Here is a 26,844-nt window from a genome sequence, read left to right as displayed (position 1 = left end):
ACAATCGTAACAACCGCTAAGTAAATAGGTGGCGGTAAAGTCTCAGACCCAAAATGGATGCACGCCAATTTTCATTTAGCCACACGTCCATTATCGGCCAAAAGAAAAAAGGCATGTTTTACAGTTGCGCTGAAAAATAGATCTGCAGACATCCAAAACACACGCCTACACTAGTGCAGGCTATTTTTCAGCATACCTTAGTAAAAGCACCCCTTACATAGTGAAGGATACAACTTGGGGCTGATCCTCAACACCATCCATTCAATTAGAGCCACTTCAACTATAACCATTTGTGAATCCATCGACAGCGCTTGTGAGCCACCTACACCAAAAAAGGTTAGAAAAAGTTTTTTTTTAGCTTTGTTCCTATATTCCACATTAGGACTATTCTATACTGTACAGTTCAATGTACTACTGCAGTGGTTCCCAACTCTGTCCTGGGGAGACCCCAGTCAGTTGGAATTTTTGGATATACAGGTATGCAATGAATATGTATGAGATAAATTTGCATGTAATGCAAGAATATTCATTGCAAATATCCAGAAAACCCAACTGGCTTGATGTTCTCCAGAACAGGTTTGTAAAACCACTGTTTTATTCAGCTATTTAAAAGATATCAAAAAAGGGAGTGTAAACCTTTTAGAATTTGAAGGTGAGACTTTATGAGCCTCTTCGACCACCCACTGGAGAGACTGCACTTTCCATAATCTATTCTGGATGAGATGTAAAAGACTGGATTTTTTTTTTTTCAGCCTTGTACTGTAAATTGTGAACAAAGAAAGAAAAAGGGAGTCACTGTAGACAGAACAAGTGGAAATTAGAAATTAATACTCATCTGCTCAACTCTCTGCCTTCTTAAGGCAGCAGACCCGTTTGCTAAAATATGTTAATTTCCCTCCTGTTAACATGGTAATTCAACTTGCCGGAGGGAAGCAATGCTGTCTGACAAACGTATGGCCATTTACACTGCAGTTTAACAGGATGAAATATTCACTATGCCAATTAAAACTCTGCCTGCAGTTACACCGTACTGTTCCTCTTTCAGTGAGCCAGGCATGAGAGAGGGGGAGTAGGAAGAGCTCCTTGACACCATAAAGGAGCACTGCTAGTCACAGTGACCTCATTACACCATTGTTCTTCCATTCAGCTCTAAATGTACTGTATGGTAATAAAAAATATATACCAAAGAACAAATTGTTTTCATTTGAGATCACTGTCAGTACAGCTTCTCTTCCTGGTTTGTTTCCTATATTCCTAGAAATGCACTGATCAAAGCTTCGCTCCCACTTGGGATTTGCAGCTGTCTAGAATGATCAGAATGTCTGAAGCACTTTTTCAAAAAGCTCATGTGTCAGGGTTCACTGTTTGACTGGAAATATTATTGTTGGATTCATTTACTATGGGACAATATGCAGAGCCTTTGTGTTGGCGGGGGGGGGGGGGGGGCGATGGGGGGCTGCCTCTTCTCTGCTTATTTTTTCCCCATTAATCATTAAAAAGCATCCAGTTGTATTCTTGTATTTTGCCCATGTAAGCCAAGATCTGCAGTAATCTTCTGCAAAAGAGAGTACAATTCATCTCTCTCAAGAGTCATTTCCTTTGGAGAAGTACCTGCTATTTTTCATGTTTCAGCTGACCTACAAAGAAGAAGCTTGCATTGGAAATCATTCTATTTCCTGGATCTACAGGCCAAAGGAGATTCTACTTTGGGAGTAGAATTTCTGAATGCAGCCTTGGCTTGCTGCCACACAAATAAAAGATGGACTAGATGTTTCCCACACATCTGGACTAGCCTGGCAGGATGAAAAGAAAAGAGACATTTAAATTATTTATTCATTTACTTCCTTTGACTCCTACCAGACCAGCAGTCTAGGACTCTCCTGGGAAGTTCACAGCTCTTTAATGCTTCAGCAGTAGGGTGACAGAGTAGAGTTAAGTTGAATTTGATTGAAACCTTGGTTTTCTCTGAAATTCAGGAGGCTCATTTTGCCTTTAGCCAGATTAAACATTTACCCTAGGTTCTTGGGGTATGGAATACAGGATGAAGTTCTAGCCTTCAATTTAATTTTTGAAGTTAATAGTTATTAGCTTAGATATTAGTATACTAAGAACTTTCTCAGCTGTACTAGATCTTATAGCAGTTATGATGCCACTGGGAAGAGAAATGGTTCTTTGTCTCATAAGTGCATAAGTATTGCCATATTGGGACAGACCGAAGGTCCATCAAACCCAGCATCCTGTTTTCAACAGTGGTCAAAAGAGGTTAAAGTACCTGGCAAGATCCCAAAACAGTACAATTCATTTTATGCTTCTTATCCTAGAAATAAGCAGTGGGTTTTCCCCAAGTCCATTTTAATAATGGCCTATGGACTTTTCCTTTAGGAAGCCATCCAAACCTTTTTTTAAACCCCGCTAAGCAGACTGCTTTTACCACATTCTTTGGCAATGAATTCCAGAGTTTAATTACATGTTGAGTGAAGAAATATTTTCTCTGATTCATTTTAAATTTAATACTTTGTGGCTTCATTGCATGCCCCCTAGTCCTAGTATTTTTGCAAAGAGTAAACAAGAGATTCACATCTATCTGTTCCACTGATCTTATTATTTTATAGACCTCTGTCATATCTCCCATCAGCTGTCGTTTCTCCAAGCAGAAGACCCCTAGCCATTTTAGCCTTTCCTCATAGGGAAGTCGTCCCATCCCCATTATCATTTTCATCGCCCTTCTCTGTACCTTTCTTAATTACACTATCAGGCTTATTTTCGAAAGAGAAGAGCGCCCATCTTTCGACACAAATCGGGAGATGGGTGTCCTTCTCTCAGGGTCGCCCAAATCGGCATAATCGAAAGCCGATTTTGTGCGTCCACAACTGCTTCCCATCGCAGGGATGACCAAAGTTCACGGGGGCGTTTCGGAGGCGTAGCAAAGGCAAGACTTGGGTGTGCCTAACACACGGGCATCCTCAACCCATAATGGAAAAAAAGGGCTTCCCTGATGAGCACTTGGATGACTTTACCTGGTCATGTTTTTCTTATGACCAAGCCACAAAAAGGTGCCCGAACTGACCAGATGAACACCGGAGAGAATCGGAGATCACCTCCCTTTACTCCCCCGGTAGTCACTAACCCCCTCCCACCCTCAAAAAAACATCTTTAACAATATTTTATGCCAGCCTCAAATGTCATACTCAGGTCCATCATAGCAGTATGCAGGTCCCTGGAGCAGTTTTAGTGGGTGCAGTGCACTTCAGGAAGGTGGACCCAGGCCCATCCCCCTCCCTACCTGTTACATTTGTGTGGTAAATGTGAGCCCTCCAAAACTCACCTGAAACCCATTGTACCACATCTAGGTGCCCCCTTCACTCGTAAGGGCTATGGTAGTGGTGTACAGTGTGGGTAGTGGGTTTGGGGGGGGGTTGGGGGGCTCAGCACCCAAGGTAAGGGAGCTATGTTCCTGGGAGCAATTTTTGAAGTCCACTGCAGTGCCCCCTAGGGTGCCCGGTTGGTGTCCTGGCATGTCAGGGGGACCAGTGCACTATCAATGCTGGCTCCTCCCATGACCAAAGGGCTTGCATTTGGTCGTTTCTGAGACGGGCATCCTTAGTTTCCATTATCGCCGAAAATCAGAAACGACCAAGTCTAGGGACGTCCATCTCTAAGGACGACCTAAATGTCAAGATTTGGGCATCCCCAACCGTATTATTGAAACGAAAGATGGACGTCCATCTTGTTTCAATAATACAGGTTTCCCCGCCCATCCACCGGGATGTTTTGCGAGGACGTCCTCAGCAAATCTTGAGCGTCCCTTTTGATTATGCCCCTCTTTGTCTCATTAATCTGTGCTTCTGAATATGCTCTGTAATTTTGTTCTTTATAATAGTCTATACCATTTTGCCCGGCACCGACGTCAGGCTCACTGGTCTATAATTTTCTGGATCTACTCTGGAACCTTTTTTAAAAATTAGTGCTACATTGACCACCCTCCAATCTTCCGATACCATGTTTGATTTTAAAGATAAATTTCATATTACTAGCAAGTTCATCTTTGAATTGTATCAGTACTCTGGGATGAATACCATCCATTCCAGGAGATTTGCTATTCTTCAGTTTGTGAAATCGCGCCATTACGTTCTCCAGTTTTATAGAGATTCAGTTTCTCTGATTCGTCAGCTTTGAATACCATTTCTGGCACCATATCTCTCCCACATCTTCCTCAGTGAAAACTGAAGCAACAAATTCATTTAATCTCTCCGTTATGGCTTTGTCTTCCATGAACATTCCTTTTACCCCTCGGTCATCTAGTGTTCCAACTGATTCTTTAGCCAGCTTCTTGCTTTTAATATATCTAAAAAAAACTTTTTTCTATGCGTTTTTGCCTCCAACACAATCTTTTTTTTTTTCAAAGTCCCTCTTTGCCTTCCTTATAAGTGCTTGTTTCCTGCAGAATTTTCAATCTATTTGATTGAAGGCCTTCCTTAACATACAATGCTACTCTCTCCATCTGTAGAAAAGACCAGTCCTCTTAAGAGAAAAAGGAGGTGAAAGGGAATAACCCCATTGGAGGTTTTTCTTAAATTGACCCTCTTGGACTTATGGAATTGGCTAAGGGGGAAGCCCACTCACTCCTGACCTTCATGGAATCCCTGCCTCTATATGAGCTCTAGCAGAGTTAAAACAATGCTGAGGCTGTTGCTCTGCAAGTGTATTCGGATGACCTGCTTTATCTGGTGAGAATGTCTACCATCTCCTGGCCTTGACGCAACAACCCCCTGGTAGGTGGGAACTGGTGTGGACCCCATACATGGAGTCTCAGTAGATCTTTTATACTACAGACTCCAGGACAAATCTTTAACTACTTGGTCAGATAAACAATCCACAGCCACTAGGCTGGATAACTGTGGTAGGATGGTTTTCTATCCTTCTCATGACCCTGCCTATCAGGGGGCGATGGTGAATATATTATTAACAGGGAAAGAATATGATCATGTTGCACCAACTTTGAACATTCTGTTTTGGCTCCCAATGAAGTGTAGAGTTCAGGTTAAAATTGTGTTCCTGGTTCTTAAGACCCTTTAATATCTAGGGCCACGATATTTGGTGAACTATCTTTTGTGCTCATTTTTCTACACTAAAAACTAAATAAATACACAGTATACAATACAGATGGCCAAATTTCAGTGAGAATATCCTGTTTCCCCATGGGGGTTCATCTTAAATGTTGTTGTAATCTGGTTCGGGAAGCCTGGTGTTATAAAGATGATGGAATATATTGAAATTAAATGGAAGTAGAATTAAACTCTCCTTTCATTAGGGCACATGGAATCACATCTTCATCTGTTTTGTAGACGTTTACCTTTTAGATACACAAATGAATTATTCTGTTGTTTGAGCATGTTTCAGGGACAAGTGGTTTATAAATCAAAATAATAAAAATATCTTCTGTCAAACAGATCTCTCATTTGTTGAAACATAACTAAATGGGCTATAAGCCCCTAATGCAGTCCATTGGTTTTCTTATATTTTGTTCTTGTGATGGCTTATACTGTGCCAAAACTGGAAATACAGTGAGACAGAACAATAGAATTCAGTAACATCCAAAACTTATTTTTTTAAATGTTTTAATCATCTTTATTAAAAGCAAAACATGTTGGTTGATAAGCTTCATACAGAACAAGAAAAAAAAAGTAAACCATCCAACATGGCACAATAAAAACTTTTACAGAGAACATACCCTAAGAACCCTTCCCCTCCCATACTTCCCTCCTTCCCTATATTTGTGTTTAGATAATAACTGAGAAAACGCTATTAAAAATTATATTACAAAGCATGAAGTTGACTTGGTTAACTTCTGCTGTGTATCAACCAGTAGTAAATAATAGTAATAAACAATATTAAGTGCATTTTTTATAATATACCACTGCATTCTTCAAAACAGAAGGAGCAAGTTCCCACAAACCATCTTTGTCTTTTGATCTAGGCACAGGAAAAAATTTTAAGTGCTCCCAGGTTTCAACCTAATTAATGTTTAAAATGTGGGATATAAATATCATAAATAAATAAATAAATAGGTATAAACTCTGAATGTTGAGCACCTGATTCTCATAACATGATGTCTGTTTTAGTGGCCCATTACCAGGAGAAAAAAAAATCTCTGCACCAATATACCACATGCTAGGGTGTCCCTGTAACCAGCCTCTCCAACTGACCGCCGATTAAGATTTATATCAAATTACTACTCTACCTATGAAAAGTTATTCAATTATTATACTTCCTCTGTGTACATCCGTACACTGCACAAGCTGGCATGTTTGAAAATATGAGATTAAATAAAAGTACTACCAACAATAGAGAACGACAAGGTGGATACAGCATCTCATTGGTTTGCTTGCTTTGTTTTGAGTGAATGGGGATGACGGCTGCGCTGGGAAGGGGAAGCTTAGATTGTCCTAATTGGTTTCAGCATTCTGATGTCACTTCATCTCCTGTCTATTAAAATTCCTTGTTCCATCCCCTGTGATTCCAAGGGTTCCGCCCCAGCTCTTTGGAGCAGCTGACTTTGAGACTGGGCTTCCACTTCCCCTCCCCTCAGGGTGAGTAGCCTTTTCATGCAGCATAGGGAAAAGGGGAGAATTCCCTTTTTAAAAGGTAAATTCATGCTGTAAGTGGGGCATCTGACTGCCATAGCTTCTTTATTTCATTAATGGCTCTTGGCTAACATGTGCCCCCTCTAGGAATGTCACAACCTCAAGAACAATCCTTTCCCAATCCAGGGGCTCTGTTCAGGGTATTCCTCTCCTTCTCTTAGCTCTAAATCCCTCCTGCAGCTCCTTCTGTGTGAACTTGGCTGCAACAAGGGTATGGTAAAAATAGGGTTACCATATGGCTCCAGCAAAAGGACTACACACCTACAATATATCCTGAGATCCTGAGAAGAGATTACCAACTTAGCAGCAAAGTTAGGCTACTGACCACAGGCCCTGAGACAACCAGTCCACAGGCAAAAACCAAAACTAACTAAACCTGAGCATAAGAGGAAAAATCTTGTATCTCATCCTCGCGGTCCTTAGCTTCGGGGTCCAAATGGGGTGATGAATCAGCTCCTACCTATTCAGACTACAGCAGCATTCTCCTATGAGCCCCTTCAGTCAACTTTTAGTCCGAGGTCTCTGTACAGCAAAACTACTGGTTACTCAGTTCATAGAGAGCCACAGAGCCATTTCTGAGCTTAACCTTGTGCTGTGCTCATCACAGAGATACAGTTCAGAGGTTTTTGGGCAAATCAGTTTCTTTCTCCTGAGAGATCCGTACACAATTACATCTTCTTTCCTTCCTCTTGTTCTTCTTTCTCACCCTCTCATACCAGCTTTGACTCTCTGCTCCAAGTCCACAGATGACCATCATGGACCAATTGTACACCATCTATCCATCTGTCTAGGTCAAATATATTCATGACAAAGAGAGGTCTGGTGGACATCCAGCAAGAACAGCTTATCAGTCAGTACCAAACTTCCCACTATAGTTCTTTTATGTTTCTGAAGACTCTGTCTTTGTGAGGCACACTCCTACACACCTCCTAGGAGATAACTGGAAGGTTAGTTTCTTGTAAATACATGTCCTTGGATGGTGAAGTTACCAGCACAGCTGTGCCAAGAAGTAGTTTTCCTTTGTAGAAAAACTGTGTCATCATTTTGTATTGAGAATTCAGGCTTCAGAATCCATATTGGTTCACCAAAGATGGTTCAGGCCTAACTAGGCCTCAGACCAGCAAAGGTATGGAATGCATCCCTAGTGCCTAAAGTTCAAAAAAAGGAAAGAGCTGGAGCAGCGATTGACTCCTCCCTTGATCTCCACAGCATTTCAGCCATCCACTCCCTTGATAAAGGATAAGTAGTGGCTTTCTCCATGTCTTTCTTAATAGCAGATTATGGACTTTTCCTCCAGGAACTTGTCTACATCTTTGTTGTTTTAAACCCAGATACACTAACTGCAGTTACCACATCCTGTGGCAATGAGTTCCACAGCTTAACTATTCATTGCTTAGAAAAATATATTCCCCTATTCATTTTTAAAGTATTACCATTTAATTTCATGGAGTGTCCCCTGGTCTTTCTACTTTTTGAAAGAGTAAACAATTGATTTATGTAACTATGTAAGTCTAAGTGCTTTGAAAATATGCCTCCACATCATCTGCATATATGTATATATTGAGCCTTTGGCTTTTCACAAGAAGGGCTAATGAGGCCAAGATGTTAAAAAGCACTGGGGCAAAAATTGAAAATGGAAGAATCCCATGATAATGATTTATGAAATTTTCACTTGGTTTCCTCTTTACCTTTTTTCTTTTTGGCAAAGGTTCCTGGAAAACTGTATTGAATCAGCTATTAGAGTTCATTGATGTATGTCAGTTACCTGAGCCAGATCAATATTGTTTTCATCGAGCTCACGGTACAGAGATATTGATGTTATTAAGCTAAGTTTTGGTCAGGACCAAAGATTTGTTTTAGTTTTTCTTTATATGACGGCAGCATTTGGCACACTGGATCAAATTATGTTATTACCTCTGCTGGAAGCAATGGGTCTGACTGGTAAAGTCCTTAAATGATTTACTTATTTTTTTTTAACAGGAAGGCATAAAAGAGTATTTTGGGGAAAATCAAGTTCTATGATTCCCTTATCTGGAGTACCACAAGGCTCAACAGTGCTTTTTAAGTTTATATTTGTAGACTGCTGGCTAGTTTGGGTGTTTTGTACTGAATGTATACTCATGATATTCAGCTCCTAGACTCAGCTGAAGAAGCATTAGAAATAGACTAGTAATTAATATTAGTAAGACAGAGGTCGTGGTCTATAGTAGGTCACAGATATGGAACTTGCCTGTGATTTGTGCGTGCCCCAGTCAAATTCAGCTGTGATACTTGAATCATCACTCTCAGTGAAGCCCCGGATTAGCAGAATGGTGAAAACATCATAATTTAGATACAGGGTTTTTGTGGAGACTTAACATTCTGTTAGATCAGGAAGATGTTAGGGCTGTTTTGCAAGCCTTAGCTTGCCTGCTAATATAATACATTAAGGTCATTGCAGACTGTGCAAAATGTGGTGGCTTGTTTATTGACAGGTGTGCAGAGATACAAACGTATTTTGTGTTCATTGCACTGGTTAACGGTATCCAGGTGCATCAAGTTCAAATTACTTACACTGGTGCATAATGCATTGGGTAATAACGTGCCTCAATACCTTAACACTGTGTAAGATTTATAGGCCACTTAAAACTCTTCTGTCTGAAGGGACTCGTAAATTGCACATGCCACCGGTATGATTGTTTCATCTGGTTGAGACAGCAGAGGGCCTTTTTGGTGGCAGTGCTGATGGATTGGAATAGGTTTCCATAGATTTAAGGGTAATAGAGAACATGTGCAGCTTTAGAAAACAACTGAAACATTCATTTTTGCTCAGATATGCAGATCAATGATAGGGTTAAGTTTGTGTAGCAGCGTGGGCGAGGGTGTGGCACAGAGCACCAACAAACACAGTTGCTCAAAGACGGGAAAGTGAAAATCCCCCACTTTATTTGTATTCACAAGTATGTAAAGCCTGTTCAGTTCAGAGACCAGATAAAGTAAGGACAAAAGTCTCATTAAGTTAATGTATTAATTTTCCTGCAGCCGGGCCCAGAGTCTCCATGTGCGCTAGTCTTTTTCTTCAAGATTAATCAAAACCAGGTCTGGTCTCAAGGATTAGGAGTTCACAAGATTCCAAGGCAAACTTGGCCTACCCGAATTAAACTTTTGCTGCTGACAGATATGTGGTGAAGGCATCTGCTGGAGGGCTGCTCTTCTCTTCTCTGGGTTTCTCTTCAGATATTGCAGCCCAACTGGGACCACCCTTGGGGGATTCCTTGCTCTAGGCCTCCTTGCCCTGTTCCCTCTCTGAGGCTTGAATTTTCCCTGATTATGCCCCTCCCTCCAAGCTAAGCCAACTAGCTCAGTTATATTAAAATGGCCCGATGAGGGAATGCCCTTAAGAAAATCTGGGCTTTCTACCCACTCCCTCACTGTCTGTAGCCGGGGCATAGCTACGTGGGGCCAAGGGGACATAGCCCCCCTTAGATTTGGCCCTGGCCCCCCCACCGCCAACTGTCTGTACAACGTGCAGGACGTCAGACTCACAGAAAGAGAAGCCTTGCAGATCAGCAACGCGGCTGTGCCGGGGAAGAGGACTTCAGCTGGCGGGGGTTGAGGACCCCTGCCAGCAAAGGTACCCGACGGCGGTGGGGACGGCGGGGGAAGGGGGGTCGAAAGGGTTGGCACCGGGGAGGGGGGGTCAAAGGTGGTGGTGACGGCGATGGCGGGGGGTCGGTGGCGACTGGAGGCTAAAATGTGCCCCCTCACCTCAGACTCTGGACCCCCCTCCCACCGAAGTCTGGCTACGCCCCTAATGTGTTGTGGTTTCTGTTTATGTAATTACTGTATATGTTGATTTGTTCCTTGAATAGAATGGTGTATATGAGAGGTTATAAATGTTTTATATAAATATATACATACTGGAAAATATCTTCCTAGCTATGAAAATTTGGGGATATGGGAGATGCCTTCATTAGATGCTTTTTTTTGTTTGTTTCATCTTGAACTTTCCAGTGCTGCAGAACTTCAGGATGTCTAACATAACAAAACTTTCAACTGTCCATATGATTGCACTAAATACTAGCCTGGAAACACTGAGAGGGTAACTCCATAAAGAGCTACCTAGTTTTAGGTGGCAGGAACACTCATAAATGGTGATATTCTAATCACTTTACAAAGATAAGTAGCCACGCATGTGTAAATGATCTCATAGAGGAAAATGAGCCATGATTTGATAGCATATACTTTACCGGAGGGCCTGTGCACATGCAGAGTATGGGCGGAGTATGGCCAGAAGATGCAAATGTGCATACACATGATAGTATTCTATAGTTTATGTGTGTTCTGGCTAACATCTAAATGCCACTCGAAAAGCCATCACAAAGTGGAGGAACGTAGAACACTACGAAGAAAGGATGCTGAAAAGGAGGAGTAGTGTGGTCAACGGGACACTTCCAAAAGAAGACACTTGGATGACAATGATGTATCAACACAAGTTTATTACATAAATGGACTCGACACGGCACCGTGGTGGTCACATAGATAGAGTAGAAATACTTCATAAGGTCTGCTTAGTGTACAAAGAACAATAAATATTGTTATACAAATACCAATATAAATAAAAACACATATAAAAAAATATGTAAAAAAGTTCCCATAGTATATAGTAGTAAGGACCTTATATGGTATAGGGACCTTATATGGTATATGATCTTTATTACTATATACTATGGGAACTTTTTTACATATATTTATGTGAACACCATTTTTTTGTCTTTTGATTTATATAAAGATTTGTGCAGTATAGAATCTCCATCTTTGTAGATTAGGTGAACATCATCTACTTGTTATTTCATTTATATAAATATTTGTATATTACTTTCTATTATTATTGTTATTGTTTTGTTGTATTTTTTTATTTTAAGATACCATAAATAAGTCTTTTTCAGACTCCTGATACGGGCACATTAGCCGAAACATGGTGCCGTGTCAAGTCCATTTATGCAATAAAGTTGTGTTGATACATCATTATCGTCCACGTGTCTTCTTCTGGAAATGTCCTGTTGACCACACTACTCCGCTTTTTTAACATCTAAGTGCTGCATTTGCGCCAGATATAGGGCTGGTGTAAGTAATTGTGCCATAAAGGTAAGCATGTTTTTTCACCAGTAATCTATAGAATAGGCTTGAAATAGGTGCTGGCTTACCCTTCTATCATAGGCCCTCCTGTTATAGAATTGCTTTCCAAGTGTGTCATTCAGCAAGCAAGAATAAAATGTAAACTGAAGTACTTTAATAAGCTGTTCAAAAAGTCCTCTCTCTGACTTAGCATATTTTACTAGTAACAGAACTTCCAGAGGGGTAGACATATTAATCTATAGCAGATTTTGTCTATTGTAAATTGCTTTAGAACCCTAGCTGTGTTAAGTGGTATATAAGGTTAATAAATCTAATCTGATGTAATGAAGTAGACCTTTATCCTTGAAAGCTCATATATCAATAAATAGGCTAGTCTATAAAATGTCACCAACGTCTTTGTTATTTTTGCTGGCACTAATAGATTTCTCTGTGACATGTGCATATTTCATTCCAAGGGTAGCAAATTGGTGCCAAGACATTTGCTACCCATCCGTCGCAAAACTTGACTACTGAACATAAAACTTATGGGAAGCATAAACAGTAGAAAAATTGTCATTTCTTAGATAGGCAGAGATAGGGGTACCTAGGATGCAAGATCAGAAGGCTTAAATGTGCTGGGGGGGGATGCAGGGGGCTAGAAAATTACAGGGCATTAAAAAGACAGTGAGGAAGAGAAGGCAGAATAAGCAACGTAATAGTTAGAAAATGGTTCCAAATAGGACTACGGATCTGAAGACACAATAGAAATGCTTATAGGCAGAAAAAGGGTGACATTACTAAAGTACATTGTTGATTTAGGAGCAGGAGTTACAGAAGCCATTTTATTTTGGTGGTCTCTTAATTGTTATTTTTTAATTGTTAATTGTTTTGCACATATTAGGGTACCCAGCGAGAGCAAAGTTGACCTCCTCTCCCTCAGATTTTCCATGTTCATTTTATTTGAGGTGCCTCTTTCCCCAGTGTAATCCAAGGAGAAATATAACTGTAAGAAAATTGCAATAAACACTGTGACCACTATCAGTGGTAAATCAGTGAACACAGTATAAAGGCTGACAGAGGTCTTGTATAGCACGCACTGCAGCCTGAACAGGGTCACTCTTCGCATGCCCTATGACTCCCACATACCTAAGCTAGCAGGGGTCCCCAAGCCCCACCAGCAAAAGCACTCCTCCATGCATGACTAGCACTTTCTCGCTATTGTGCCGGGCCTTCTCTCAGCGCATGCTCACTTTCATGGAAACTGGGTATGCGCAGAGGAGGCCAGCCTCTTGCGCATGCTCAGTTTCACAAAAGCCGAGCATGCACGGGGAGCAGGGGAGGTCCGGCGGAGTGGCGGTGACTCAAGGAAGGTGTAGGCCATAGGTAGAAGGATCACTTTCATAGGTAGGGCTCGGGGACAGATGATGCTGCAAATTTGGAGAGGCCTAAACCTAAATTGGAGGGGAGTCTAGACCCCCCAAAGCTCCCTGTGGCTATGACACTGGTTTGTATAGCTACTAAGTATGGGAGTAATTTTATAAGGGTCTTAAACATATAGAATAGCATGTTATATTCTCTGATACGCTCTTATAAAGCCACCCAGGATATACATGGGCAAATATAGGTGTATAGAAATAATAGTGGCTACTTTTTTTTTTATTTTTATTTATTTTAAGTTTTACAAATAACTTCAAAGATAATACTTGAAATAAGCAAAGATGATTTACAAAAGAAAACAACTCGAATATTTTACATCCTATATTGGTTATCAATAAATCTATAATTTAACAAAAAAAAAAAAGGGTCAAAAAGTATATGTTCAGTTTTACAATATAGAATATAAGTATTTCTAAATTTATACATCTATAGTCCACAACAGTGAAGGCATATCTGAACCCTTTTATTTATATTTGAAAACCTTTAATTTAGGATTTTTAGAGACAGGGAAGGAAGTTCCAGGAGTTCCTAATATTTACGTAATAGTGGCTACTTTTACATAATGGAGAATGGGTGGAGTGGAGGTGGGATTGGCATTTATGCACATATTTGAAAACATACACACATATATGTTATTACCAATACATGAAGAGGGTCTGTTGGTGCAAGGGTGCTGGGCGCCCTAGGTAAACCCTCAGCCTAATGCCCCTCCCCCCAATCTCAATTAATCTGACCCACATCCCTCAAGACATCATGCTTTTAACTAGTAAACTTTGTTGATGTTGTTGTTGTGTGTGTATCACATACATACAAATAATAAGGGTACATAAGTACATAAGTAATGCCACACTGGGAAAAGACCAAGGGCCCATCGAGCCCAGTATCCTGTCCACGAGAGCAGCCAATCCAGGCAAAGGGCACCTGGCAAGCTTCCCAAATGTACAAACATTCTATACATGTTATTCCTGGAATTGTGGATTTTTCCCAAGTCCATTTAGTAGCGGTTTATGGACTTGTCCTTTAGGAAACCGTCTAACCCCTTTTTAAACTCTGCCAAGCTAACCGCCTTCACCACGTTCTCTGGCAATGAATTCCAGAGTTTAATTACGCGTTGGGTGAAGAAAAATTTTCTCTGATTTGTTTTAAATTTACTACACTGTAGTTTCATCGCATGCCCCCTAGTCCTAGTATTTTTGGAAAGCGTGAACAAACGCTTCTCATCCACCTGTTCCACTCCACTCGTTATTTTATATACCTCTATCATGTCTCCCCTCAGCCGTCTCTTCTCCAAGCTGAAAAGCCATAGCCTCCTTAGTCTTTCTTTATAGGGAAATCGTCCCATCCCCGCTATCATTTTCGTCGCCCTTCGCTGCACCTTTTCCAATTCCACTATATCTTTCTTGAGATGTGGCGACCAGAATTGAACACAATACTCAAGGTGCGGTCGCACCATGGAGCGATATAACGGCATTATAACATCCTCACACCTGTTTTCCATAACTTTCCTAATAATACCCAACATTCTATTCGCTTTCCGAGCCGCAGCAGCACATTGGACAGAAGGTTTCAGTAATTCAGTGTATTATCGACGACGACACCCAGATCCCTTTCTTGCTCCGTATCTCCTAACGTGGAACCTTGCATGACGTAGCTATAATTCGGGTTCTTTTTTCCCACATGCATCACCTTGCACTTGCTCACATTAAACGTCATCTGCCATCTAGCTGCCCAGTCTCCCAGTCTCGTAAGGTCCTTCTGTAATTTTTCACAATCCTGTCGCGAGTTAACGACTTTGAATAACTTTGTGTCATCAGCAAATTTAATTACCTCGCTAGTTACTCCCATCTCTAAATCATTTATAAATATATTAAAAAGCAGCGGTCCTAGCACAGACCCCTGAGGGAGATTAATAAGTGTCATTTACCCAGGTAAATGGGTTGTTTGAAAATTGTCCACCCTTCTTGGAGATAAGAGTAGGCATTGATGGTCCTTTTGAGTTTTTGTGGCTGTCAAGATCTATCGTTTTGCTTTGACTGCAGCTGCTGTTTGCTGCCCAATCCCCTAATCTTGCCAAATGGTCTGGCTGGCCCAGTACAAGCACGTAATTGCACCTCTCGAGGAGCACCTACTTTCTGTTGGGATCATTTTATAAAGGGACGTAAGTGCATAAATTGATTTTATTAAATAGGTATAATATCTGCTCCTTTGTGCCTTGAGATCCTAGGTGCTCCGTTACTCTGTACCACATCGATCATGTAGTTAATTTAAACTAATCCACAAAAAGTAGGGGTAGACCAAGGATATCCAAAAAGGATGATCAGAGGCTGTATCAAAAAAATCTTTAATAAAACTATGTAAATAAGAACAATACACAGTACACCAGAGGATACAGATTGCAGCACACAAAAAAAGACTCAGTATATGCTGTTATTTTTTTTTTAATTTTCTTTTATTAATTTTAATATTATCACATAAAGATGACATTACATCACAATGCTTTGGGAATTCACAATATTCTATATAATACAGTAAACCTAATAATAAAAGGAAAAAAAATCAAAATAATTTGTCCACAATAAGTGGATCCAAGAACAGGAAATAAACCCACGTATCTAAATACATAACAGAAATAAACATTATATAATAAGTCACATTGACCAAAGGAATTTAGGAACATACAGCCTAGACAGTATTTTTAACTAGAAGTTACCATTTCAGGGGTATCCTTTACATTCTCTCTAGCAGTAATAAATTCTTGTAATCTTTTGGGTGAAGAAAAAAGGTAATTAACTCCATGCAAAGAAATCAAACACTTACAAGGAAATTTAACAAAAAAAGTATATGCTGTTATTTATATCCTCTGCTGGACATTTTTTTTGTCTACTGTTCTTATGTATATATTTTTGTTAAAGACTTTTTGATACAACCTCTTTTTGGATGTCCTTGATCCACCCCTACTTTTTATGGATTTGTTTGGTACCTTTGTAGGGGTTTTGTCTTCTTCTTCTTCTTTTCTTTTCTTTTTGTCTTATGTTCCAGTTAATTTAAACTACCATTGTTTATTTTCATTACCTAGTTGTGCCTTATGAGATCACAGTTTACACCAGTGACATTTTTGGAGCTGGAACAGACGCTGATGTCTTCATTGTCTTATACGGAAGAGATGGGGTATGCACACAGCAAAAATCGCTCTGTGTTAACAAAAGAGAACGCCGAATGTACTTCGAAAGAAACTCTGTGGATCAGTTCATTGTAGAGGTAAAAATCCAGCATTACTGCTTATAGAGTGGAAAGTCTGATACCTGCAGTAATTTAAAAGTTGATGACTATATAAACTGAATTGTTAAATAAAAAGACATCAGGATCAATTACGAGACTGTAACGCCCATTCACTAAATCTTGTAAAAAAAACAAAAACCATGATGTCTGAGAGTGGATAGTATAATGAAGACATTTCTTCATGGTTGATGCAGTTCAACCTTCTTGCAGCAGGGGGCACTAGTCTGTTGAGGCGAAGGCTAAGGCTGTTGCTGAGTCAGAGGGGTGGGGCTCAGATCGGAATGGAGCTAAAAGCCCTGAAGTTGAATAGGTCAGGAAGGCTCCGATACAGAGGCCCTAGGAGGACAGAATCCTCACTGTAGTGTTAGGGTTACCATATGTCCGGATTTACCCGGACATGTCCTCTTTTTGAGTACATGTCCGGGCAACCGGGGGGTTTTGCCAATTTGCCCATTTGTCCGGATTTCTGGACAAACGGGCAGATTGGCAAAACCCGCCCGGTTGCCCGGACTACATGTCCGGATTTCTGGACAAACGGGCGGGCGGGTGGGCCGTCCTATGCTAGCCTCCTGGCCCTCCCCTCCCTTTACTTACTACTCTACTGCCCTAGTGGTCTAGTGATCTCTTCCACCTTTGGGGCAGGAAAGAGCCCCCTCTTTCCTGGCCGGAGCACTGCCCTGCATCCTGTTGCTGATCTCGGTGCTGATTCAAAATGGCCGCTGAGAGTTGAAGCAACCTCACGAGACTTTAACTCTCGGCGGTCATTTTGAATCGGTGCCGAGATCAGCAACAGGATGCAGGGCAGCACTCTGGGCAACAAAGATGGGGCTCTTTCGTGCCCTGAAGAGGTCACTAGACCACCAGACCAGTAGAGTATGGTAAGGGAAGTGGGGTGACGGGGTGTGTGACAGGGGGTGGTGCAAGGGTGTGAAAGGGGATGGAGCGAGGATGTGAAGGGGGTGGTGTGGGGTGTGGTGTGGTGGGGCGTGGCATGTGTCTTCTTTTTTGGGGAGACCAAGTATGGTAACCCTAGTTAGGGTTCCCCTGGTGATGTGCAGTGATCGTGACCTGGCTGAGGTAAGCTACTTTTGCTATTTGACTGACATTTGCAAGTTTTGAGGTCTGGCTGGAACCAGACCTGGAACTTGCAGAAGAACCAAGAACTTATAGGCTGTGTGTGTTTGGGGCATTGCAGTCCTACCAGCCTAGGGTTACCATATTTTGTCCTCTGAAAAAGACCTCCCCTTACTCCCCCAGTGGTCACCAACCCCCTCCCACCCTAAAAATAATTTTTTTTTAATTTTTACCGGCCTCTATGCCGGCCTCAAATGTCATACCCAGGTCCATCACAGAAGTATGCAGGTCCCTGGAGCAGTTTTAGTGGGTGCAGTGCACTTCAGGATGGCGGACCCAGGCCTATCCCCCCCCCCCCTACCTGTTACACTTGTGCTGGTAAATGTGAGCCCTTCAAAACCCACCCAAAACCCACATGTTAAAAATGCTAATGCACCTTAGCAAACATACCCCTAAGTTTTTTTTTGTACCTGGGGCAATAGAGGATTAAGTGCAGGGAGCTGCAGTAGGAATTGAACCCAGGTTGCCAGGATCAAAGTCTGCCACACTAACCTTTAGACTACTCCTCCACTCCATGCCTTTAATATATGCACAGTAACATAAGAAATGACAACAGATGAAGACCAAAATGGCCCAACAAGTCTACCCAGTAAAGCTTTCTTAACTGCTGCTCAATGCAGATTCTCCCCACCCCCAATGTCTTTTTGGAAGCACATAATCATTTCACTGTTTTGTGCTGTCCTGCTGCTCCATGCAGGTTACCCCCAGTACATTATTATTAGCCCCATGCTAATATTCCAAATATATCTTTTAATATCCTGATGAAAGATATATTTCCATTTAAGATTATCAGTGCTATTGAACTTACAAATACTATTAGACACCTAAAGAAGAAAAATATTTAAATTTCTGTGCATAACAGAAATAAACAAGAATCAAATTTAGTGGTAGAAAATCCTTAAATCTCAGTTGACATAATGCCCTTGGGTAGATGCAAACATGTCTTTTCTCAAGTAAGTTCACTGAAAAGTGAAAGGTTGATCACTAACTCCCAGATGAGTTGAGATTTGAGCGTCCCCGACCGTATTATTGAAATGAAAGATGGACGCCCATCTTGTTTCGATAATACAAGTTTCCCCACCCTTTCGAGGGGACGTCCTGCAAGGACGCCCTCAGGAAAACTTGGGCGCCCAGTTCGATTATGCCCCTCCACGTTACTATGTGTGGAACTAAATTAGTTAATAAGTCCAGTATAAATTAATGGGCCTTGACAATCAATAATTTCACCTAATTGGCACTAATTTGGATTTGGCATGTATCTGCTTGCATGCTATTCTATATCCTTGAGTGGCTAAATCCCATAGTGCACAACTCAAAAGGGGGCTGTCTAGGGGAGGGGCATGAGCAAGTCGAGGCATTCCAAAAATTTACATGCAGTTTTATGGAATAGCACAATTTACTTGCCAAAATACCATGAGTTTAACTACTACTACTACTTATATCATTTCTATAGCGCTACTAGATGTATGCAGTGCTGTACACTTGAACGCTAGCATTTACACGTGATTTCAGCTGGTATAAATTACAGTGCTCAAACTTATGCGCAAAAATCTTCTCTAAGCTCTATTCTATAAAAGGCGCTCAAACTCAGAGCACCCTTTATAAGATACTGGTTAGCACAGATTTTTTTCCCGGCACCAATTTTTTGAGCTCTTTTTATAGAATTTTCCCCCAAGTTACTCTCCTTTTTAATCAGGGCTCGAATTTAGTGAGCAATCAAGTTCTGTTGCATCACAAAGAAACTAGCAGACTCAAAACTAGGGAGCATGTTTCCTGGACCAACAACCACAGAATTGTCATTGGCACCATTGAAAACAAAGCTGATGGACTCCCCGATGTGCCATCTTGACTTGTACAATGCACTCACTTGTTTGGAACTCATCTTTAGTATTCTCGCAGTGCGGAACCTGCATACCAAAGGTTGCTTACTTTTCCTGTCTCATGATTTATTTTCTTGTTGGATACAGCTGGAGGACATTGGCGACACCATTGAAAAGATCCGCATCGGACACAATGATAAAGGTCTCAGTGCTGGGTGGCATCTGGACAGAGTGGAGATCAGAAGACTTTTGCCAAATGGAAAAGTACGTGGTGTGGTACATCAGGATGGAAACAGTTTTACTTCTGGTTTAGAAAAATAGTAATACACCACCCGATGAGAAGTCTGCTAAAAGTCACTACACTGAAAATACATGCTAGCAGAATACCACGTCCCAGTCACACATGCAAGACACAGACAGATCCTCAACAAATATGAAATAAGCAGTGGCGATCCTAGCGGGCATGACACCCGGGGCGGAGCGCCGATGCGTTCCCCCCAGGTGCAGCACGCCCCCCCCCCCCGGCGAAATGACCCCCCCTCCTCGGGTGCATGCTGCTGGGGGGGGGGGGGGGGTGCTGCGGCGCGCGCCTGTCAGCTGAGTTCACTGACTTCGCTAACTTCGCTGCAGCTCCCTCTGCCCCGGCCGGAACAGGAAGTAACCTGTTCCGGGGCAGAAGGAGCTGCAGCGAAGTTAGCAAAGTCAGCGAACTCAACTGACAGGCGCATGCCACGGCACCCCCCAACGGCGTGCACCCGGGGCAGACCGCCCCCACTGCCCCCCCCCTTGGTACGCCACTGGAAATAAGGAACCACTGATCAGTTAGATATAAGACCAGAAACTGAAGTGGAAACCTCAAGAAGTCAGACTCAGCATATACACCAATACTAGAAAAAAGAAACACTGAAATATAAGATATCAGTGCATTTGCAAAGGCTGACATATTCCAATTAATAAATTCAGAATAAAATACTTTTTTTCTACCTTTAATATCTGAGCGTTTTATTTTTTTTTCCATTTGCTTTGGTCCCAGTATCCCTTTTCAGTTTTCTTTATTTTTCCTCTCTCTTTGCAGAATCTCCTGTCCATTTCACATATCTTCTCTCTCCATATCCATCATCCATCTTCCCTTTGCATCCATATCTGTCCTGTCCAGAATCTCCCCTCTGTTTCCTTGTGCCGTTCCTCCCCCCATTTTCAGCATCTGCCCTCTGGGTCCCTCTCCCTCCCCCAGTGATCACTGCGCTTTAGTAAATGGACCCCCTAGTTTTAAAAGATTACTGTTTGGAACTCAGTGATCCACTTCTTGTTTTCAGAATTTTCAGAAGTTGAGTTTATCAATAGAAATCAAACAAAACAAAACATGGAAAAGAAAATAAGATGATACCTTTTTTGTTGGACATAACTTAATACATTTCTTGATTAGCTTTCGAAGGTTGCCCTTCTTCGTAAAGGGCAATCTTCGAAAGCTAATCAAGAAATGTATTGTTATGTCCAATAAAAAAGGTATCATCTTATTTTCTTTTCCATGTTTTATTTTGTTTGATTTCTATTGATAACCTTTAAGAGTGGACTAACACGGCTACCACACCTCTCTACAGAAGTTGAGTGTAACTGATAATGCTTGCGTCATGTGACAGGTGCTTTATCTGTGCAGTTTATCACATTAAACCAGAACTGTTTCACTTTCCATTTATCCAGGGTTCAGAAACGGTGACATTTCTCTGTGAAAGATGGCTCGCAAAATCTGAAGATGATGGAGAAACCGTGAGGGAGCTGGTACCATCTACCATCTTCACTGAAAAACTCATGAAAGACGGGACATTAAAACAAGTGGAAATAGAAGTGGATGAGCCTTTGGAAAGTAAGAGCAATGCAGAACCTGGTTGAAATACTGCCTTCTGCACCTATGATAACAGTGATTAAAGAGAGCTGCCTCCTATTTGTTACCAGGGCCGCCGGGGGACAGGGGGGACAAAAGTCCCGGGGCCCGGGCCTCCAGGGGGGCCCGGCACTGCCGCCACCTGGCCCGCCCTCTGCTGCTGCCTGGCCCGCCCTCCGTCACTCCCGGAACTAACCTTAAGCCTCCTTTCACTTCGCAGCAAGCAGCAGCAGGTCAGGCCACTCCTTCCTTCCTTGTCCCGCCCTCGCCTGACATAACATCCACGAGGGCGGGGCACGGAAGGAAGGAGGAGAGGTCTCCCCTGCCGCTGCTTGCTGTGAAGTGAAAGGAGGCTTAAGGTTAGTTCCGAGGGCCCGGCCCAATAGCGGGTGGAGGGGGGCCCGGCGACCTCGGGTGGGTGGGCGGCGGGGGGGCCCAGTGATCTCGGGTGGGCGGCGACCTCGGGTGGGCGGGGCCCGGCGATCTCAGGTGGACGGCAACCTCGGGTGGAGGGGGGCCCGGGGGCAGCCTTGTCCCGGGCCCGGCTCCGGCTCTCGGCGGCCCTGTTTGTTACCTGCTCACATTAAACATCATCTGCCATTTGGATGCCCAGTCTTCCAGTATCATAGGATCCTCTTGCAATTTTTCACAATCCTTTTGCGATTTAACTTTGAATAACTTTGTCTCACCAGCAAATTTAATTATCTCACTAGTTACTCCCATCTCTATATCAGGGAACCCCACTATCTTCCCTTCTCCATTGAGAATACTGACCATTTAACCCTACTCTCTTATTTCTCTCTTTTAACCAGTCTTTAATCCATAATAGGACATTACCTGCTATCCCATGGCTTTCTAATTTCCTCAGGAGTGTTACTTGAGGTACTTTGTCAAATGCCTTTTGAAAATTTAGATACATAATATCGACTGGCTCACCTTTATCCACATGTTTATTCACCCTTTCAAAGAAATGTAGTAGATTGTTGAGGCAAGATTTCAATTGATTAAACCCATGTTGACATTGTTTCATTGTATATGCTATATGTATATGCTCTGTAATTTTGTTCTTTATAATAGTCTCTCCCATTTTGCCCAGCACTAACATCAGACTCACTGGTCTATATTTTCCCAGATCCTCTGGAACCCTTTAAAAACATTTGACATTATATTGGCCACCCTCTAATCTTCCGGAACCATGCTTAATTTTAAAGATAAATTACATATTACTAATATATTACACTTAACATTTTCTTCACCTCTGTATACCCGGAAATTCAATGCTAGAGCCCAGACATGGCCCACTTTTGATAGGGCTGCCATAAAGCACCTCTGTGATGAGCTACAACCCTTTCTCCAGGCCAGGACATGCAAGAATAACCAGTGCCAGTCCATTTTAAGGTTAGAGCCTCACTCACATTTCTTGCCACCAGCATTTTTCAGTCAGTGCTAGCAGTCAATGTAGGCCTCACTCAGCCTGCCATCTCCAACTGCTTGCCCACTTCCTCGATGCCTTCCTCACCCACACCTCACAGTATATTGTCTTCCCCACTACTGCCCAGGCCCTCCAGAACAACATGGCTAAGTTTTATGCCATAGACCGGCTTCCCTTCTGTCATTGTGTGGGGTGTGCACAGATAACCTTTTGTGGTGTTATTGGGGAACCTGACACTTAGTATAGATTACAGAAAGAATGGACTCTGCCATATTCCAGCATTAGACAATGTAGTGTCATAAGCAAATGTGTTCCCTTTATCTTCAGAACATGAATTCCCAACGCTCAAATAATAACAGAACAAAATCCACAACCAAGTATTATAAAAATGGAGTGCTTATTTATTTATAGTAGCAGCTAAAACAATATGAAAGTTGCAGGAATGAAGACATGAAATGGTCTTATCATAGAAACAGTTCAGAGTAAATGCACAATATCCTAGGCAGACTCATAATTCAGCCAGATACTCTACCCCCACAGCACATCTATAAATAGTAACTATACAACCTAATATAAACATCCAGCAGATGGCAGAGTATTCTTCAAATGGTCAGTCAGACAGACAAAAGCGGCAGCACCTCAGATGAAATGTCAACACAGCAGCCTTTTGTATCAGATATGAGCCCCTTTTTATCTCAGATGTTGTGTCATTAACATAATAACATAATAAGTGACAGCAGATAAAGACCTTTACGATCCATCCAGTCTGCCTAACAAGATAAACTTATTTTACTTGATATGCGATACTTATATATACCCAAGTTTGATTTGTCCTTGCCATTCTCAGGGCACAGACCGTATAAGTCTGCCCAGCACTCTTCTTGTACTAAAGGTTCTGAAGTTAACGTCGAAGCCCCTTAAAATTTACACTCAAGCCCATCCCTATCTATTCACTCATGATCAGGGCATAGACCTTAGAAGTCTGCCCAGCACCAGTTTTGCTTCCCAATTACCAGCATCACCACCCAATCTCCGCTAAGATTCCATGGATCCATTCCTTCTAAACAGGATATCTTTGTGTCTATCCCACGCATGTTTGAATTCCATTACCATTTTCATCTCCACCACCTCCCACAGGAGGGCATTCCATGTATCTGCCACCCTCTCTATGAAAAAATACTTCCTTACATTACTCCTGAGTCTGCCCCCCTTCAACCTCAATTCATGTCCTCTAGTTCAACCACCTTCCCGTCTCCAGAAAAGGTTCATTTGCGGATTAATACCTTTCAAATATTTGAACGTCTGTATCATGTCACCCCTGTTTCTCCTTTCCTCTAAGGTATACATGTTCAGGTCAGCAAGGCTCTCCTTGTACAGTTTGCAACGTAAATCCCATACCATTTTTATAACTTTTCTTTGCACCGTTTCCAGTCTTTTTACATCCTTAGCTAGATACAGCCTGCAAAACTGAACATAATACCCCAAGTGAGGCCTCACCAATGATTTGTAGAGGGGCATCAACACCTCCTTTCTTCTACTAGTTATACCCCTTTCTATGCAGCCTAGCATCCTTCTGGCCACAGCCGTCGCCTTGTCACATTGTTTCTTCACCTTCAGATCCTCGGACACCAACACCCCAAGGTCTCTCTCTCCTGAGTCGAGTTTACTAATCTCTCCCCTCCTCTCCAGTATCTCTCTTTCTGGTTTCTGCACCCCAAGTGCATCACTCTACACTTCTTGGCATTAAATTTAACTAAGTAGACATCAAGAAACCCTCTATTTTATAATGGTGCACTGTGCAATATACTCTTACCCTTTTTTTAAATATGCTGATAGTGCTCAGTGGAAGGGGGTTTCATCCACAGGACTCACATACAATGCACACCATGCATGCTAGCATCACCCCTTTTGTTCATCATTGCACACCACCTTCCAACTCTTCTTTTCGTGTATGCCTAGTACTAATTTTTATCCAACAGTTTCATTGATAGTCTAACAGGGTGAGGGTGGGTAGCAGTATGCATGGGGACATCAAAGCATTTCAGAGATAATCTAACAGGATGGGCATGGATAGGTGAGAGGAGGGTGATAAATATAGCAATACAATTTTATGGTTTATAATGGGCTAGAAAACCCAGATCTTTAAGTCCTGTCTGTTGGGTGTCAAAATATTCAATCATTCTGACTTCAAAGGTCTTACATTCTTGTATTGTTTTAAAGTTACCTTTCAGGCTTCTTACTATGAAGCCACTGGTACTGTGATCTGGTTTTGTAAAGTGCTGACCCACAGGGGTGAGAACCAGGCTTGCACCAGCATTCTTCATGTGATGTCTATGTAGATTAAATCTTGTCTTTAGCATCTGGCCTGTTTCTCCAATATAGCATCCTTCATTACACTTTTTACACTGAATGATGTATACCACATTGGAAGATGAGCATGTGAAATATTCCAATGTGGTATATATCATTCAGTGTAAAAAGTGTAACGAAGGATGCTGCAGGTCTTATTAACTTGGCTGGAGATAGAGGGACCTGTGTTAAAATGGTTCCAAAACTTTCTTCAAGTTCGTTCATATGCAGTGAAGGTTCATGGCAATCTTTTACGGCTTTGGGTTTCTAACTGTGGTATTCCTCAGGGCTCTGGTGATTTTCAATATTTTCATAAGTACTTTGAGCTCAGTGGTATTGGATAAGAGCAAATATTTATGCTTATATTCGGATTACATATTTATAAATGAGCCCAGATATAAATGTCAGCCTTTCCAATATTACATCCTGTATCTCTAAGATCCAATCATGGGCTGGCAGATTTCTGTTTAAGCTTAATTCTTCTAAGACCAGGCTTTTATGGTTTGGGACACAAATTCCATCAATTCTACCTTTTGTGCTACTTGAGAAAAATATCTCTCTTCCTTTTGAAAGTACCTCAAACGTTTTGGGAGTAATCTTGGATTCACACCTTACCTTTCAGCCACATGAATAATGTAGTACAAAAATGTGCTTTTAAGGCAATTGAACAAAATCATTTTGCAATTTTGACTCAATACGTAATATTGTCTTACCTGCGTTATTGTAATGTTATTGTATGTTGGAATTTCAATGAGCTTTCAATGAAGATTGCAACTAGTCCAGAATATAGCTACCCGTATGATCTTCAAGAAATCTAGATTTGATCATGTGTCACCACTTTTGAGAGAATTGCATTGGTTTCCGTCGAATAGGAGAATAGATTTTAAAATCTCTTGTTTCATGTTTAAAACTTTTTGAGAAGAGTATCTGACTATGGTATCCATTCCCATGGGTAAGCTTCTTGGTAGACATTCTAGGATTTTTAAGCTCATGAATTCTTCTTTTAAAGGTGTTTGTTTCAAGAAGATGATTCAACAATCTTTTTCTTACAAGGCGGCTTCAATTTGGAATGCTCTTCCTGACGTTATTAGATTTGCTGATTCGTATTTCACATTCAGAAAATATTTAAACGTATTATTTTTCTGATAATTGAAGCCATCTTGTTTTCTCTGTTCTTCAGTCTTTATTTTAATCTTTGTAAACCACTTTCGGACCTTTTTAAAGGGTAGAAGTAGTATATAAGACTTTTGAATAGAATAGAATAGAAAAATTATAAACCGCAGCTGCCCAGCTATGCTGTCAGCTGAAATCTTTTCCTAAATCTAGCTGGTCAAATTTTGGCTGGATAGATATAATCCAGCTCATATTTGTGTGGCTGAGATTCACCCTCTAAAAATAACTGGTTAGGGTTGAAAATTAGAGCTGAGAAGCTGTCATAAGCCCCACTGAGAAATATTTCTTGAGCCACCTCTCTTTAACCTGATAATTTTGATAATTCCAGTGCTTATGTTTAACCGAGTGGTTGGAGGTAATGTTTAAATGCAGCAATTTTACCAGCTAACAATGAAAGTTAGCTGAATACATTTTTAGAAATTTGACCCCCTTTTGTTTTAAGGTATACTTCCATTCTCATATACTTAGTGCGAAGTTTAAATTTGCAGTATAATATAACAATAAGGTGTGATTTTAATGATTCATGTGTTCTAGCTATCCATCAAGATCTAGAGATCATATGGAGGCTCTTAACTTGCTCAAGATGGTGCCAGGCAT

At 41.5% G+C, this 26,844-nt stretch overlaps 1 protein-coding gene across 1 annotated transcript in view; it reads left to right on the top strand.

The window, feature by feature from the left end:
• The window catches only part of LOXHD1 (lipoxygenase homology domains 1), a 439,720-nt gene that overhangs the window by 297,875 nt on the left and 115,001 nt on the right, over positions 1–26,844 (top strand). The window contains exons 31-33 of the mRNA XM_030192909.1: positions 16,255–16,436; positions 19,559–19,675; positions 21,113–21,275. Coding sequence (XP_030048769.1) covers positions 16,255–16,436; positions 19,559–19,675; positions 21,113–21,275 — 462 coding nt within the window. The remainder of the gene's footprint in view (positions 1–16,254; positions 16,437–19,558; positions 19,676–21,112; positions 21,276–26,844) is intronic.

Source organism: Microcaecilia unicolor, chromosome 2, assembly GCF_901765095.1.
Source record: "Microcaecilia unicolor chromosome 2, aMicUni1.1, whole genome shotgun sequence".
Taxonomy (NCBI): Eukaryota; Metazoa; Chordata; class Amphibia; order Gymnophiona; family Siphonopidae; genus Microcaecilia; species Microcaecilia unicolor.
The sequence above is the reverse complement of the archived record's forward strand: the minus strand, read 5'-3'. Positions and strand labels throughout refer to the sequence as shown.